A 17,617-nucleotide genomic window follows, 5' to 3' on the forward strand; every position below is an offset into this window, starting at 1 on the left:
TTTTTTTGCGACATCGCACATTGCGATTCATTGTGGTTTGTGGTTAAAAGAACTGTGCAATATCGTTCGGTAACACTATTTGTTAATAAATGATTAATTGATCGCAATATCCTGACGATGTGTTTTCAAAATATCATTTGCCGCTTGCGTCATCGATTGAGTATCAGTGTCAGCGGAAGAATAGTCTCGATTATGTTGCACATACGTGACTAATTACGCAAATTGGACGAATCGGCGGGGATTGGCGAGGGAGGCAACCGCGACTGCGAAGTCACGCGAGACTTTCCAATTTTTTAGCGGGCAAGCTCTTCAGATTTTGCCCTCAATATTCTTTAAACGCTCTGAATTTTTGTTCATGCGAATCTCTCACGAAGCATGAACTTGAATGAATCCGCGTAGCCTCGCGGAGTTCCGTGATATTCTTAATTGCACGAAAACAGGCATCCATTTACATATATATATATATATATATAAACGTTTAAAAAAAATCCGAAATTGAAATCAGGCCGCGGCCGATAAGAATCGAATGCGGCGCATCTTTTAAACGCGTCTTTCGCAAATTGCCTCACTTTTACGACAGCGGCCGTGCAATTAATTATCCCGATAACGAAGCATCGACGGCATAAATAAAATTATCGCCATATTACAAGTGAGCAAATTTATCGTTATTTGCCCGATGCGTGGCGACCACGGCGCCCCGCGTCGAGGTCGTGCGCATGCGCATACGCGACGAGCACGCACGTAACGCAATATCGACGCAACGTGTAATTACCGGGCGAAACCACTCGCGATAGCCCGAAGGGGTCCTTCGATAACTCTGACCTCCATGATGTTACGGGGTCGTAGGCCCCCGGAAAATGTAGCACGTGGGGATTCGCATATCTCTCGGTCGTCGCACTCGCCGAATTGAGTATATCATGATTAAAGCATTAGCGCAGTTTTCGTGATCGTAGCCGAAAGAATCGCGTCGGTTACTAACGCAATCATTTGACTGGTTAAGTTATCTTAATCATTACTTTTTTAAATCAAAGACCGATGGATTTAACGACGGCAGTGAATTATCAGGACATGCAAGTATCAAGCATTATCTCGATATGGAGGGTAATTTTATTATTTAGGGATAATAATTCCTTACAGACGACTTTTTTCAAGAATCTTCGATCTAATTCAGAGACTATTAAATTTTTGTTTCTTTAAAGAAAAAAATGTCGAAGGGTATAAATTGTCTTGTTATTCTTTTAATTTTATTAATGTTTAAGAATAGTAAACAAATTTAATCATCAGTTTATCGACATATATCAATAATAATTTACACTAAATCTTGATTTAATAATTTTATTAATAAGCATGTGTAATTATTGTTTACTTTTATAATTGTATCAATATTTGACTTTATAAGGAATTAGTGTACACTCTGATAAAACTTTGGAAAAATTATTTATATTCGTCTTTATAATCTTGATTAAAGAAATAAAAATACGCAATTTAATGTTGTCTGAAAAAAACTTATTCAGTAAAATGTTAAAACTCAGACTTATCGACATCTATCTGGCTGATACCATATTAATATTACAATATTAATAAAATAGTGTATATATAATTATCTAATATATATACATCAGCAATATTATAATATTATATTATCACACGCGTAATATTATTGTAACATTATTATATCATTAATATTTCAATAGAAATGCTTTCGTAAAGGATCTTTGTGAGTAAAATAAACAAAAAGGACGGAAAAAACAAACGCGATTCTTACGGCCGTCGATTCTGCGACATATATAGCACTCGATAAAACGTTCAAAATGATTGTTATCGCGATTGGTCCCTTTTTCGGTTGCGCTTTTGCGAGAGAAGAAAGAATTGAAAAAAAAAAGGAGTACCAAAAACTGAGAGAACAGCACTCACGCATTTCGTTACGTTTGCTTCGCTCTAAACCGCTCGTTGAGTATGTACCTAAATCACAGCTCATGCTACTAATTACTTATTAAAGGGTCTTCCTCTCGATACTCTGCACTTATCGCTCTAAGTTACTGCCTAATCTACTCTCTGTGTACATGAAACGTTTCAAAACTACCAAATCCTGCCAGTCCTTTCCGCTAATTCTTCGGCCGACTTGGAATTGAACTTTCTGTAACGAAAATGTCGAAGCGTCTCGATAGATTTCGAAGAATCTCAATTAATTTCAAGTGAACTTTCACAAAATTTTAATTTCTAGATAAATTATAAACGCATGCAGTATCATACATCTACGGACCGAATAATCATTTCTTCCAACACTTTCATTAAAGGAAAATCGTTCTTCCATTGTCGAAGAAACTTTAATTAAGAGGATCCGGTAGTTTTGCAACATCATGCACATAATTATACATATATAAAAAATTTATTTTATAAAACATCTTCAACGTTAATATCTCGTGGCTATTAAATATAATAAATCGTCAATTATTCTATAAACATTTATCATTCTGTCGTCGTCGTCGTCGCCGTTGTCATTGTCTCTGTCGTTATCGTCGGCATTAACGGTAATTGAATGATCGTAGGAACAACAATTTCACGGGTCGTCATGTATTAGTACAAGGGGACTGATTAGCTCCTCTTGACCGTCCACAATTAATAATTAATATAAAAATCCGGCGACGGAATTGCCACCGTTAGGATAGATAATCTCGCAAAGTTCGAAGATCTTAATAATTTTTTTTTAATTAATAACCCTTCGGTCACGTAGTTTTGCCATGCAAAATTCGATCGACTTCCCGTTGGCATACAGGGTGTCACGGAATATTCTTATTTCTGTGTAAACCGCAAGAAATATTTTTGCAGCGTAACGAATCAAATTCAACCTGATTTGGATGTCAATTGAGCTAATTCAAGAACTAATTCAAGTAAATGAATAAACTTTAATTACGTCGATCTAAGTAACAAGAAATCCAGGTAAATAAGTTTATTCGGATTATACTACTGTTAATTAATTAAATTTAATTCAATTCGGCTTGAGTAGCTCAAGTTATATTTACTATATGAACTTTATCAGGTCTAACAATTAAAAAAATATATTTTTTTTTAATGTACATGGTAAGTTTGTGGACACCCTGTACACGATACGCCTATCCAATGCGCTCGTCATGGTTCGCTCTTTCTCGCAAGCTCGGTTCGGCGTTTTCATTATGGAAAGAAAATCATGCAATAAAAAAAAAGGGGAGAACAAAAAGAAAGCGGAGACCAGCTTCGGCCGCCATCTTTTTCGGAAAAAAAAAATAAAACCGTGGACGACGTATGTCCGCGCCTGACATCGTGCCGCGTCCGTGTCCTGCGAACTAACTGGGGGGACTGCAAGCAGTTCCCGTCGGGTCTACAGCGACCTGGGCCCTGCTGGCGATGGCGGGGGACACGGAAGTCGTGTTAGTCTCCGCCGTTGGACTGGTGTTGCCGTTGTTTCCGCCGCTTCCGGAAGCGGTCTGCTGGATACTGGCGGGCTTCTGGGTCACGTGGGTCTGATAGTGCTTGGCCAAATGTGCCTTCTGACGGAAGCTCTTGCCGCAGAGTGAGCAAGCGAACGGCTTCTCGCCGGTGTGCGTCCGAATATGCACGTTCACGCTGTACTTGTCCTTGAAGCCCTTGCTGCAGATGCTGCAGTAATGCAGGGAGCGTTCCTTGCGTTGAACGTTACTGGGTAAACCACCGGAACCGCCAGTTTGTTGCTGACTCGCGTTGTTGGTCTCCGAACCGGCGCTACCGTTACTGGCACCATTGGCATTGTTGTTGTTACGATTGCCGCGTCTGACGTATTTCTTCGGCGGCTTGGAGGTGACTCCTACTCGGCCGGAAGTTAACTGCATTTGACCCGATTGCTGCTGCTGCTGTTGTTGCTGGTCCACGTCGGTTCGCTGAGCGGTTTGCTGTTGCAGAACGTCCTGCTGAGCAGCCGTAACTACTGTCACGGTGCTCACTTGTCCCAGATCGGCCGGTAACGTGATGGTACCCAGACTCCCACTTGCTGGATCTAACGTATACATCACTGTAGTAGTTCCCGATACGTTACAGACCGGCTCGAGGCTGCAGTACGATTCCACCACTTCATTAGCGATGCTTTTAAGCTTCTCGTAATCACCCGGCCGATAGGTCGTCTGATCCAGCTGCGAGAGCAACAGATCTTCATCGGTACAAGTCTGCATGGAATCCTCTTGTTGCTGTTGTTGTTGCTGTTGCTGCTGATCGGGCACCATTAAACCCGCGGCTCCCGAGACCGGCATTGAAATTGTGGACGCCTGTGAAGACGGCGAGGACGAAGAAACCGACTGGGCCGATCCGGTGTACAGCTTGCCCTGAAGAGCACTTCTCAGGAGACTTTCAGCGGAATCCCCGGCACCAACGGCAACCGCAGCTGCCGCTGCAGCGGCGACTTCCTGTAAATTCTGATCCGACAGCTTCCAGTCGTTATTGTTGTCGCCGGAACAATTGGCCGCGGACGCTCGCGCACACAACTCCTTGCTCTCGACGAATCCACTGTCGTCCGTGGCGTATTGTGACGAGGGCACGGTAAACCCGCGGCCATCCGATCCATGAAACCTCTCGTTGACACTCCTAGGCACCTCGCCGCTTGCTTGTTCGTGATCTTGCTCGCCGGAGGACGGTTCCATGCTCAGAATGGCATCTAGATCGAGGTTGGGCCGCAGAGACCAGGAATCGCCAGACGCAGGCGCTGGACTCTTACAGCAATCCAGCGCGTCCATCGAGTTCGCCTCGTTATTCAGCACCGTCAAAGTGTAGATGGCACCGTCCGTGTTCTGTCGGTCATTGGTGGTACAACTACCAGGACGCCCTGAACCAACGCCCTGATGATGATCGGTGGGACCACTGGTCGCCGGATGAATGACGGCGTCGTTGGTGTGCGCGTTTGAGGACCAACAATATTTATTGAGGTCCTCCAACAGGATGTTGCATGTCTGCTCCTTGCTCTCGTCCTCCTGACCCCAATAATCGCACTCGGATTGATCCATGGCAGTGGTCTCGCCGGTCTGAACATTTCCATGTTGCGAACGCACCTGATGATGCACATGATGATGCTGATGGTGATGACTTAATGAGCCGGTAATGGTCGATACCGGCGGCAGTGCCGTTAGCGTATTGTTATTGGTCTCTTTGATGAAAGGCGAACTGCCGTGCGAGCCCTCGTGGTCATCGTGAGTCTGAAGATAGCCGCCCATAGTGCGGCAGCCACTGGCACCGCGATGCAGGAAACTCTCCTCATCGGAGACGACGCCGTCGGCCGAGGCGCAGTGCGGCGGCGGCGACACCACGAAGTCGAAGAAGTCTGTCTTCGGCAGATCTTCGCCGCCACCTCCCGGCGCGAAAGCCTCCGTCAAGTCCATGGAAACGATGTGGCGGCGCTCGTTGTACTCGTTGTCGCCGGTATTTCTATCTAGTTGCTTTCGAATCGTTGAAGTCTGCTGCACGATGCCAATGTCGATTTGGACTGGGTATCCTCATCAAACGCAGCGCCCTCGACTCCGCCCCATTAGCCACCGCATCCTCGAGTTCCACAGTCTACCTGGAAAAATAAAACAATACGGTTTTAACGCGGCCCAAATTACCTTGCTAGTTCTCAAAATAGAAAGTTAGGTATGACTTTTAATATGGATATTTTACGCTAAAAAGTTACACACCATTATCATAAACACACACATAAATGTACACATCGAAGTTAGAGGAGAGAATGGAAAAAAATTTAATTCAGGATCCATTCCTATAGAAAAATCTTATAAAGACCGTAATACATTATCCAACCATCTTATTAAAAATATTCGTTTTTTAAATAAAATAATTTGAATATCATTCTTCTAAAATCTATTGTTTGTATGATAGTACAATAGTCGATAATATCAGATAACATCGTAGCTTTCTCCAACTTGAAATTTCAGCTTTTTAGACAATAGTAACAATGATATATATAGTGTTTTTCCATATAAAACCTCATCTATTTGGTTTCTATACAGAATTCAATATCAATAACGTGTCTATTGTAATATTCCCAATATGTTCTCTTAAAAATTTCAATTTTTTTATTTGAACGGTGTGGATTAGTAGAGAATCACGAAATCATCACTGAATTAGGAGGCTCTGAGCCTTTTTTGGACGGCGGGGCCGAGCGATTGATGGCGCAGCCCCCGACGTTCCGCAACCGGTTGGAGAAACGACACTCGGGCGCTCGGACATCCGGGAGCGCGGAGCGGCGACTGTTGCGATCAATTGTTGCGCGCGGTTCGCGTTGCCTGGCATTTAGCCGAGCGCGCGGCTACACTGTATTAATTTGGTACAGTGTGCGTGTTGTGCTGCGCCGCTGCGGGATAAGCGAGCGCGGAAAAGAAGTTGCGCAAGCACAGGCGAGCAAGCGTTGCTCATACCACTCAGCGTCTCGTACACGCGCGCTGTCCTCTCCTCGCTCTCTCTCTCTCTCTCTCTCTCTCTCTCTCTCTCTCTCTCTCTCTCTCTCTCTCTCTCTCTCTCTCTCTCTCTCTCTCTCTCTCTCTCTCTCTCTCTCTCTCTCTCTTTCTCTATTTCTCTCTGTCTCCTTCGATCTCTCTCCTCCTGCCCCGCCGATCTCGCGCGAGCCGTGCGCTGTGTGCCTCGCTAGAGCGAATTTATACACGGCTACGGTGCGTTCCCACGCCATAGAGCATGCGAGAGAGTCCTGCTCTTCGAGCTGTGCTCCAAACGATCCCGCATTACCGATGTACGGACGTAAACGGTCGCGCAAGAAAACTGTGGAAAATCTAGGTCATCCCCTGCGACGCTGTTGTGTTCGTTTGTCGGTTAATGGGCGAGCGATGCAAAGAAAGCAACGCGTATTCGAACGTCGACGATAGTGAGAACCGAGAATGCTCTTTCACAGAGTAGTTAAAGTCGCGATTAATTAAATCTACAAACGTCGCGTTCGATGGGAAAAGTGTAAAGACTTTACTCAAAGTAAACTCTGAGCTTTAAGGGGATCCTGGAGTGACAGAGTTACCAACATTTTTTTGCAAACTTGGATCTTCAAATTGGAATAACAAAATACAAAATCCTTTTACACGATTAATGTACGCACAAAAATGAAAGGGGGCGACGTACGATTTGTTCTAATGAATTAAAAAAAATTGTTATTTGTTAGTCACGTACACTGAGAGAAAAGTGTCTAATATTTGCAACTATAATTGTATAGTAAAATAATTATAGTTGCAAATGTCATTTTTATTGTTATTATTGCTATAATGTTAGTGTAAATAACCATATATGTATAGTTGTGTTAAACAGGGTAAAATTTTTACTATAAACTAAAAAGTTTACTATAAATTATAATAATTTCTACCATACACAATTATGGCACGTTTAACCATACATATGGTTGTATGAATGAATGCTATAGCTATTGTAACAATAATATAGTTAAGTTAACTATAATTTATATTGTTAATTTAACTATAAAAATATTGTTACGGCCAAAAATAACTATAAATTATGGTTAATGCAACTATTTTTTCTCTCAGTGTAATGACAATATTTGCTTTATACGAAAAATCTACAGTTTATATGTATAAAATGGTCCCGTTGCCCCCTAGAAAAAACTTTCAGGAACAATATCGTGCAATTAAAAATGAGATTAGAAGCCTAGAAAAAAAGCTTCGCATTCCGCAAGTTGGGAAATGAGAAAACGAAAATTTAGGTTATATACGCGTAAAAAGTCGATAAGTAGAGCGATATGAGAAAAACTTTTTTCGTTCTCAATATGAAATTCAATTTATAGATTGATATTAATATGTGTACTTTAATTCTGGAAAAGAATTTCTAAATCTATACAAGAAATACATACGAAATCTCATTAATGATGTGCACGAATGACTCTACATTATCGACCTCGATCAAATTTCAATGGCACTCCAGGATTTCCTTAAGGGGATGCTAAACTGCTCGTCAAACTTGATCGAGGTCGATAATGTAGTCATTTGGGCACGTTATTAACAAAATTTTGTATGTATTTCTTTTATAGATTTAGAAATCCTTTTCCAGAATTAATTGTGGAGAATTTTTAATTCTGTAAATGCAATAAAAAGTTGTACATTGGAACAAATTATACAATTCTGACGATAAAACAGATAGGATCCTCTTAAACACCGAAAACTTTTTTTCTAAGGTTCCTAGGCTCATTCTAAAAGCACAGTATTGTTCTTTGCTGAAATTCCAAGTGCGCTCCATGCTTATTTTATACGTACAAAGTCTAAAACTTTTATACGCAGCCAATGTTTTCACGAGTCGACTACAGAAGTCGATAACAAAACTATAATTTTCTAACTTTCTTTCGTTTTTTGTATGAAATCGATCGCAGCGCACCGCGTTATTATCTGTACTTTAATTTTGGAGAAGGATTTTCAATTCCATGCAATCAATAAAAAGATTTCGGTGTCCAAAAATTAATGATAAAACAGAGCAGTTTAGTATCCCCTTAAGCCGAAATAATAAAAATCACGGATATTTTTATAATTTAGTTAAAAAAACCCTAACTCCGATTGCCCACGTTCTTTCAATAATGATTTAAATTATGAATCAGAAATCTCTGAGAATTTAAGGACATTGTCGGCCGCTGAGAAATCCGAGGCCCGGGAAATGTAGGTCCCGGGAACGACGAGGGGGCCACGATGCAATTGTTCCCCGCAGCGATCTTTTTTTTCCCCCCCCCTCCCTCCCGATTGCGTCTTGTGCAACGCGATCTAGTTTCGATCTCTCGCGCGAGATCGGTATACAGTAGGAAGCCGGGAACGATCGGCGGGCATCGCGTTTGAGCAACCCGTCGTCGCCCGGAGGAAATCGAATCGTGAAGTTCGACGATCTCGCAACTCGATTCCAAAGGAAACAAAAAAAAAAGCGAGAAGGGGGCCGTGTACGCCTGATCAGACCCTCGCGATCCGATCCACGCGCGGAAGATCGATCGAGCGGGACTAATGAGGCCCGGTAAATCACGACGATTCCGCCGATTCTGCGAATTCCCGGCTACACCCGGCAACTTATCGGTTACCTTCTTTCCTCCGACCGATTGTTTCTAATTTTTTTTTTTTTCTCTTCTCTATCAGACAGTCGAGCGATTCCTCGTGGCTTCACGTTGCCTTTGCGTCACGCAAAACGAGTTTAATTTTACTTGAGAATCTAAGAACTATTAAACTGCAAACCGGAGCAACGATATCAGATGTCAAAATTTGAAATCCTATTCATTCAAAGATAAAATCCATTCGGACATTTCGAGGTTCGCCTTGAAGTAGTCTTGAAATTGCTACTGGCCACCCAGGCGCCGTGGAAAAATTCTTTTCGAAACAACTTTCGAACGAATTGAGTCACGTTTGCGAGATTGTTTTGCGTGTAACGAAACATCCTGCTATTTCCCGGTAAAAAGAGGCCAAGGACCTTTCGGGAACCCGAGACCATTGGTTAGTACACGGGTTCAATCGATCGAATTTCGGACACGAGAGAAAAAGAAGAAGCAGACCGCGAGTCAATCTTCGCATGAGCGGAGCGAGGAAGAAAAAAGTGCGAACGCATCTCGCTCCTTCTCGTCACTGCCCTTTCCCCTCCATTCCGCCGAATCATCTTTTCATCTTCCGCGCGTATACGATTCCTCGCGCTATAAGTATAGCCAGAAATTGGTAAAATTTTACGAGCACCTTTATTTGCCGTAATAATATATTTGCGACTGCGCTTTATCGCTTCATCTGGCCGATATAATTTCTCGATGCGCGTCACGTGTGTTTCTTTCTTTTTTTTTTGTCGCTCTTAAAACGGTTTATTTCGGTAATTCTAATGAATTTTGGAAATCGCGGTTCCTCAAGCTCGCGTCTTTCGTTTAAAATTTCCACGGAATCTAAAAGAATTTAGAGAGCAACCGTAACCGTTTGAGAACGACGTTTTAATTAACACTTTCAGATGTAATTAGGAGTCATCAACTTTCAGACCGCTATATTTTCCATCGGATCCCAAGAATTTTCGATTTACATACCGTTGCGTAACGCACGACCGACATACGAAGATAAAAACAAATATTTTGATTTACAAATCCAGAATTTTTAATCGCGCGACAAAGAATCACAGCTTGAAAAGTCCGCAGTGAAAAACACAAAGGGAAGGCGCATTATCCTCCTTGCGAAACTTCTAACGAGAGGCTGCAAGTCCGGCGTTTATGTCGTCGGAGCAAAACGCGAGTGAATATCGGTGAACTGGTTGCGAAACCGAGAAGACGGGGGCGAAGCGCGGGGTGCGCAGCAAGAATGACGAAGAATGGAAACGCGGCGAGGAAGTCAGGGGGGAAAGGGGGAGGGGGTATTGCGATCATGAAATGATATTGGACAAATGAAGCAATAAAGTCCTTAGCTAGCGAGCGCGAGCGCCGCAACTCGCAGGCCGCAAAAGTAGCTGGCAAACCGGTGATGCTGTCCGAGAATTATGATGTAACGGTGTGTTTGCCGAGAAACAAACAGGTTCAGTAGGGAAGACACGAAACAGGTATTAATAGAGTATTTGCTCCGGCCGCGAAGCGAATAAATTGCAAATAAATTGGAGCGCGTTGCGTAATAAAGCTGCATTCGGGTAGAGGAGAAAAGGGAAGGTTGTTAGGTGGCGCAGGCAGCGCAAAACATCGAATCCCGAAAGTTTGTTGAACGCTCTCACGAAGTAAACATTTTTCAGAGTAATTATAATCATATGAAATAAGTGGTATGAAATGGATGAAGCGAACATGACAATATCTCTCAAGTTCTTAAGTTCCAAATCGGGAGTAATAAAATTTTAATTTAAAACTTAATTATAAAAATATGTGGTATTCAAAGTTAGAGAAAGTTATAATAAATATTAATTCGCTGAAGAAAAATTGATTTTAAACTGTTAATTGGCCTAACAATTATATTGAAAATTTAAATTAATAATTAATTACTCTTACTTTTTACTTGACAAATATTTTAGATAAATATTTTTTAATATTGACTTTATTGACTTTAATTTGATTTTACATATTTATGTATTTAAAAAATGTTATTTAATATTGACTTTACTGACTTTAATTTGATTTTACATATTTATGTATTAAAAAAATATTATTTAATATTGACTTTAATTTGATTTCTTTTTATTTTACATATATCAGGTTTATTTAAGATGAAATCAAGTTTTTTTTTTCTTACGGGATATTAAAGTGAATTAAAGTAACATTAAATCGTATCTGAAACGTAGTAGAGTTACGATGCGTCATATATGCGAGAATATATTTCGGCAGTGTTTTATGACTAGCAGAATTTTACCGCCTAGCCTTGCCGAAAAGATAGCCGTTTAACTCGACGACAGCTTTCTCTGTCGTCGTACCTCTGTCGCGCGCAATTAAAGGAGTCGATATTCAATTAAGAAAAAATTATGAAACTGACCGACGCAATTAAGGGGGCAAGACCGCTTAACCCACTTACCGTAAACAATTAGATGCGAGAGAGCCGGGAAGAAGTGTCATTAAAAGTCAAGTGTACCACGGCGGAATATCAATACGCTAAATCTTGCTTGCCGCTTGCAAGAAGGCAACCGGCCAATCAGCGGAACCACGATAAGGTATTAATATTCTTCATCGAAAATCGACAGGTTTTTTCTTTTCTTCGATACCTCGAGCCTTGCAAATGCAGTATTTGCATGTAATGTGATGTTCCTGCTACTTTAATTGCTTTTTTATAGCACGCCATTTCGACAAATTTTGTTTGCAATGTATATTTTGTCCAATTTCCCACAGTAAACAACTCACATTTAAATTAATAAATTCGCAAATATACCTTTAGATATTACTTTCGGATATTAAGGCACAAATGAACCCGAATTAAAAACAAATAAAAAGACAAACGCGAGTCGAGCATGGACGACGATGCGCAGTTTATATTTCACAAATTAAGAAATTACACAAAATATTAAACGTTTTGGTTCTTTGTGTCGTGATCAACAACATTAGTTCCCATAAAAAGAAACGTACGTGTTATAGCTTTATTATTAATATCTCTTCTCACACTTCTCTGAAGAGTTGTGAAATTTCTATGTTTACTCAACTGGAAAAAATTGTTAATTCGATTAAACCTTTTAATTTTTTATTAAATTTCCTCAATTCAAATATTTCTGTATTTTAATTTAATATATAAATAAATTTTAAAGTAGTTGAAGTAGTTTATATATTTAAATTAAATGTATAAATGCTTAAAAATTAGAGAAAATGAAGACAAAAGAAATTGTTGGTCCGGGCGTAGTCAAAAGTAAAGAATAAAAAATGGTTAAAATTGGACAAAGATAAAGACTTACAATAAACCGTAATGAAAATATAGATATGTGCTCGAAACGAAACGATGTCAAAAGTGGAATGAGCTAATTGTTCGACCGTATACACGTAAATGTAAGAAGAGGAAACGCCAGAGCGTTATTTTTATAGTTTATTTGCAATCTGGAATAATCAGTGTATACTTAACCGTATTAAAACATTAAATCTGTTTTTGCAACTCTATTTCATGCTGTGTTAAATTTAATGGCAATTTTTCATTTCTGTTTGCGCTGGGCTTCGATGATACTCGCACGTGGCAAGCGTAATGTTATGACGGTATTCGAAGTGTCAGCATAACGGCATCGTGCCGCATAGAAATGCAAAATTACTGATCGTTAAAGGGAGAGACGATAACATCGGATTGATCCCTCGCGATCGTGTCTTGTCTTGTTCGCTTGGCTTGATATATGCGGTGCGCTTAATCGACAGCGATTACCATCGTCACTTTAAAATTCCAATAGTCCTGAGCTCTCCTAACAGTAAAACTGGAGCCCGCCGCGCGTCCAATTACCGATCCCTCCTAATGATCGTTCATGTGACGGATATATCTTATCTCGGCGCGATGGAAAATTATCTTGTTGCAGCCAGCGAAATTAACGGCTAATAACGGCTCGTACAACGTAAACTTTTCCAAAGAGATTATGAACTTAATATAAGAAACTGAAGCGTCTCCCAGATCCCAGTTTATTATCCTACTATCTGTCGTTTAAGGCAGCTTCAAAAAACTTGGCAGCCTATGCCAATTATCTCTTATGAGCTCTTTAGTTTAGTTAATAAAATATAATCGAAATTCAACGTGCAACTAACAAAACAACCAATTAAATAATAAAAGAACTAGCTGTTAGGAGGAACTCTTTAAATGACACAAGAAGATGAAAACGAACGAAGAAGAGATAAATGATTTATTCCCGCGTCTCGTAAAAATCCGAAAAAATTTCACCGGAAAAGGCTCGTCGCGGAGAAAGGGTGGGAAAAAAATTCGGGCGAGCAGCAGAGCGAGCCGAGGCGTAAATCGGAAAGCGAGAGAGACGACCGGCAGACAGCGTGCGAGAGGAAGGCGAATAAATAATAAAAGAAGAATAAATAAGCGACGAGGCGATGAGAAGCCAGTGGCAACGCGCCGCGGCGGCGTCGGCCGTCGTGGCGTCTCTTTTATATCGAGGGAAGCGGATGCTCGGCCCAATTCCCGCTGCACGCGCGCGTAAAACGCGCTGAAACACTTTTCGCGATCGCCACGCTACACTTACGAAATCGGCAGCATTGTGGAGCTCTCGCGAATCGGGGGAAATAAATGGAGATCACTCTGATACGACAGGCACGCGGGACGCGACCGTGACGGAGAGAGAGAGAGAGAGAGAGAGAGAGAGAGAGAGAGAGAGAGAGATGCCGACAAATCTTTTAGCTCTCGTCTTCGCGATCTCCTTCATTGCGCGGAGAATTCTCGTGTTTTATCTCGATTGGGATTTAAATTTCTCCAGACATAGATATTTTACGTAACAATTCTTTCAAGTTTATTCCATTTAATAATAATGTTAAATATTTATAGAACATTATTTTCTAAATTACTAACATTTTATTTTTAACAATATTTGATATTTTTCGCTTAATTAATTAAAAACGTTAAAAAACGTTAAAGAACAATCTACTTCAATGAAAAATATGTTGTATTTGTAACTATAATTGCATAGTAAAATAATTATAGTTAGGAATATCATTTTTATAGTAATTATTACTATAATATTGATAATAATAACTATATATTTATGGTAAATGCTTATAATGATTATTTTATGGTACAACTAAATGTATAAAAATCTCCATTTTGGTTATAGCAACCATATCATAAGTTGCATAATAAATTAATATTATGGTTATGAGAACTATAGAGAATTTTCTCTTAAAATTTACCCTCAAAATCTGGTAATTGTGATATAATGTGACCTCGAGGAATTTTACTATACTTTTTAGTAAAATTTACTAAAAGTATAATAAAATTTACTATACCTTTAGTAAATTTTACTAAAAGTATAGTAAATTTTACTTAAAAAATATAGTAAAATTCCTCGAGGTCACACATTATCCTACAATTATTAGATTTTGAGGGTAAATTTTAAGAGAAAATTCTCTCCGTGTATAATATAGTTTAAACCAACTATAATTTACATTGTCGAATAACTATAAAAATATGGTCGGGTCTCCAATGGACCATAAATTACAATGAAATTATGGTTGTCGCAACCATTTTTTTCTACCAGTGTACCACCAATATTTTTACTCGTATTTGTTTCCGCTCTTTTGCTTGGCCTGAATTCGACATAATCGTATTATAATATTTTTCTATTATTTATATATTATTACAATTATTCGTAACTGAAATTATGGAACGTATTATTTAATGTACACGAAATAGATTTCATGTTCCACCTTATATCGGGAAGTATCTACTCTTTTTTTTATTTTACCTCGTTTATATCGTTGCGTATACGAATAGACGACGAATTTTCCGAGCGCGAGAGCCGGCCACCGTGGAAAATGGCTAAGCAGAACGATAACGCAACTGCGCCAATTTACAAACAAAGCCGCGCGCATTTTTGCGAGACTGCACTGTTACAGAGGTGCGGCTGTCAGGCGAATTGCATCTCTCTTATATTCTTGCCCGTGCTCTCGCGTTATCGCGGAATTCATCAAAACTGGAAAACGCATTTGCATCGCGGCTCGTGCGCCGCGCATCGCGGTTTACATTAAATCCCGTTAGAAAACGATCTGCGCGGCCCCCCCGATTTCGAGAGCGAGGCGGGACGGAGGGGGGGGGGAGAGGGGGAGATCGTGCAGGATGCAATCGAGAGATGCTGTGAATTTCCTCGCGTTGGCGGAAAGTCTCTCTCCTTCTCTCTTTCAGGGGTGGAGGGAGGAGGGGGCAACTTAGAGAGATGGCCTGCATATATTTTTTTCGAGGGGGGAATTTTGCGTTATTTGGGACAACGTGCATTCTCCTTCCTTTTCTCTCTCTCTCTCTCTCTCTCTCTCTCTCTCTCTCTCTCTCTCTGTCTCTCTCTACCGCAGCTCATTCCGTACTGTATATGCTCCGTTGCACTTTTTCATGGCTCTGTTCGTGCACGAACGAAACACGATGGATCGTTATCAAGTATACGCTGCCTGGCATAGTAGAATAGGTCATCTAGAATTTGAGTAGGAGGCACTCGATGTAATCTCCAAGATAGATACGGAATAACGAAATGTGAATTTAAAACGGAGACAAAGTAGTAGGCGAGTTGAGATGGAGCGTGGATGAGTAGCGTGCGCCAAGAGTGTAGAGCGAGTTTTAGCCGCGGGGAAAATGGAGGGGCAGAGGAACTTGTTTCCTACGTAGAAATTCAGATTCCTCCCTTAGACTCTTGATTCGTTTGCGGTCGGCGTCTCCGAATAATTCGCGCATATTTCGTTATACTTCACATCTCCTCTTCCTCTTGCGAGGAAACGAGGAGGAATATTAGCGTCGCGTCGTCACGTGTGAGAGGGGGACTTGCTTGCTTGCTGCTATACGCGTGCATCGCGGGGCACGTGCGCGGCGGACGATGCATCCTTGTCGCGTTTAGAATGCGTTTCATCCGTTACCAAGCGATTTCCATATTCGTATGGGAAACGGCGAGCGAGCTGGTTTTTCGAGCCTCTCTCTCTCTCTCTCTCTCTCTCTCACACACACACGCGCGCTCTCCGCTTCGCTTCGCTCGGCTTGAGTGGCTAAAGTGATACACGCTCGTGGCATCAGCGCTCGCTGCTCCTTGTATTCCGGGGTTCCGGGAGATCGCTTTACGTAACCGATGCAGGCGGCGCGGTTTTCAATCTCGCAGAACGGCGGACAGGGATTCCGCGCCGGTCGAAAAGCAAGTATTTTATCCGCGGCGAGGTTTCGTTTACTCGGCAAAGTGTATGCAAATGCGATTTATAAAAAAGCATAGGCCCCTCGCTGACCGAACGGAATAGACAAAGGAGTAGAGACGAAAGTAACGTGGGAAAGGGAAGGTGACGCTTTTGCAACACTCTCTGATACCGAGTCTGCTCTTAATATCAAGGATCTCGAGCATTCGTACCCTCGCGTGAAATCGGCGCGTTGTCAGTAAGTCATAAAATTCTTGAGGGAATCGTCCCCTCCAATTTTCCCGCAAACAGCTTTCGACATCCGAGTCTCTCGCACGCGAAGTGCGTGTCGAGTGCCCGGCGGGCACTCCGAGAGTGCCGGTTAAGTAATTTAAGTAAGGATACAAATACTCGACGAGATACGCGCAGACTCGAGGTAAACTATGCCGAGGGAATCATAACCGCACGCAGGATCGAGTGGGTTTCTCGCTTCGCCGAGCAATGTCCGAGTACGCTCGGTAAATTGTCTTATTTATGGACCGTCCGAGCGCGGATAGTAGGAGTGGCTTTTTAAATATCCACCTGTTTTTAAACGGACTCCCAACAAAAGCCTGCGAAATAACCCGCCTCGGTGTGTGAGTGCCCACTCGATCCTTGGATCCTTCAAACAACTTCGTATCTTTAAACGTCAGAGGATGATTATCTGTCAATTTTGAATAGAATTTCATTATTGCAAGGAAATTAAAAGCTTTTCAATTTGATAATAAATTAAGAAGTGATTTGAAAAAAAAAACGCTTTACGCAATTGCATTAAAATAATTTATTCGCGGGACGGTTTCGCTAACAATTCGAGTATATTTGAAAATAATTTTGTTGCCATTAAAACAATGTAGAACACTGAAATTGGTTACCGTGTAGAATGCTAAAACTTTGCAGCTTGCTCATCATGCTTGAACGTCTTTCATAATTAATTTGATGATCCAACAAAATTGTATTTTTTTATGGACGCAGGTAAATTTTTAGATACTTTAACAAAATCGTTCTCTCTTCGTGTTGTAATAATTCAGAATAGAAAAATTTATCTAATTTAAAGTTAGATCGGACAAAGTTTGAATCTTCAATGTTGGTTCTCAGAAGTGAGAACGAGAATTCTCTTGCGTCATATACCAATTGTAACTAAAACAAATGGTGTTCGTCAGCTCTCGGACGCGTAGCGTAATAATTTTCGGAATTTAGTTGCTCGTTGCAAAGGCGGGAAATGTGTTTGTGGCTTACTAATTACTAATTAACAATTAGACTCACATATAAAATGCGGGAGCCGAGGCGCTTTTCTAGGTCAGCTCTGGCTTGAAATTGTCGCGTTCCAGCCTAATCGCTCGCGTTAAAAGATTGGACTTC

The 17,617-nt window shown here is 41.1% G+C and overlaps 1 protein-coding gene across 1 annotated transcript in view; it reads right to left on the reverse strand.

Moving 5' to 3' along the window:
* Positions 1 to 17,617, reverse strand: part of LOC105833599 (transcription factor Sp9) — a 46,574-nt gene continuing 28,957 nt past the window's right edge. The window contains exon 2 of the mRNA XM_012675441.3: positions 1 to 5,557. Within this exon, the coding sequence (XP_012530895.1) occupies positions 3,324 to 5,378 (2,055 nt within the window). The 5' untranslated portion in view covers positions 5,379 to 5,557 and the 3' untranslated portion in view covers positions 1 to 3,323. The remainder of the gene's footprint in view (positions 5,558 to 17,617) is intronic.

This window comes from Monomorium pharaonis, chromosome 5 (genome assembly GCF_013373865.1).
Source record: "Monomorium pharaonis isolate MP-MQ-018 chromosome 5, ASM1337386v2, whole genome shotgun sequence".
NCBI lineage: Eukaryota > Metazoa > Arthropoda > Insecta > Hymenoptera > Formicidae > Monomorium > Monomorium pharaonis.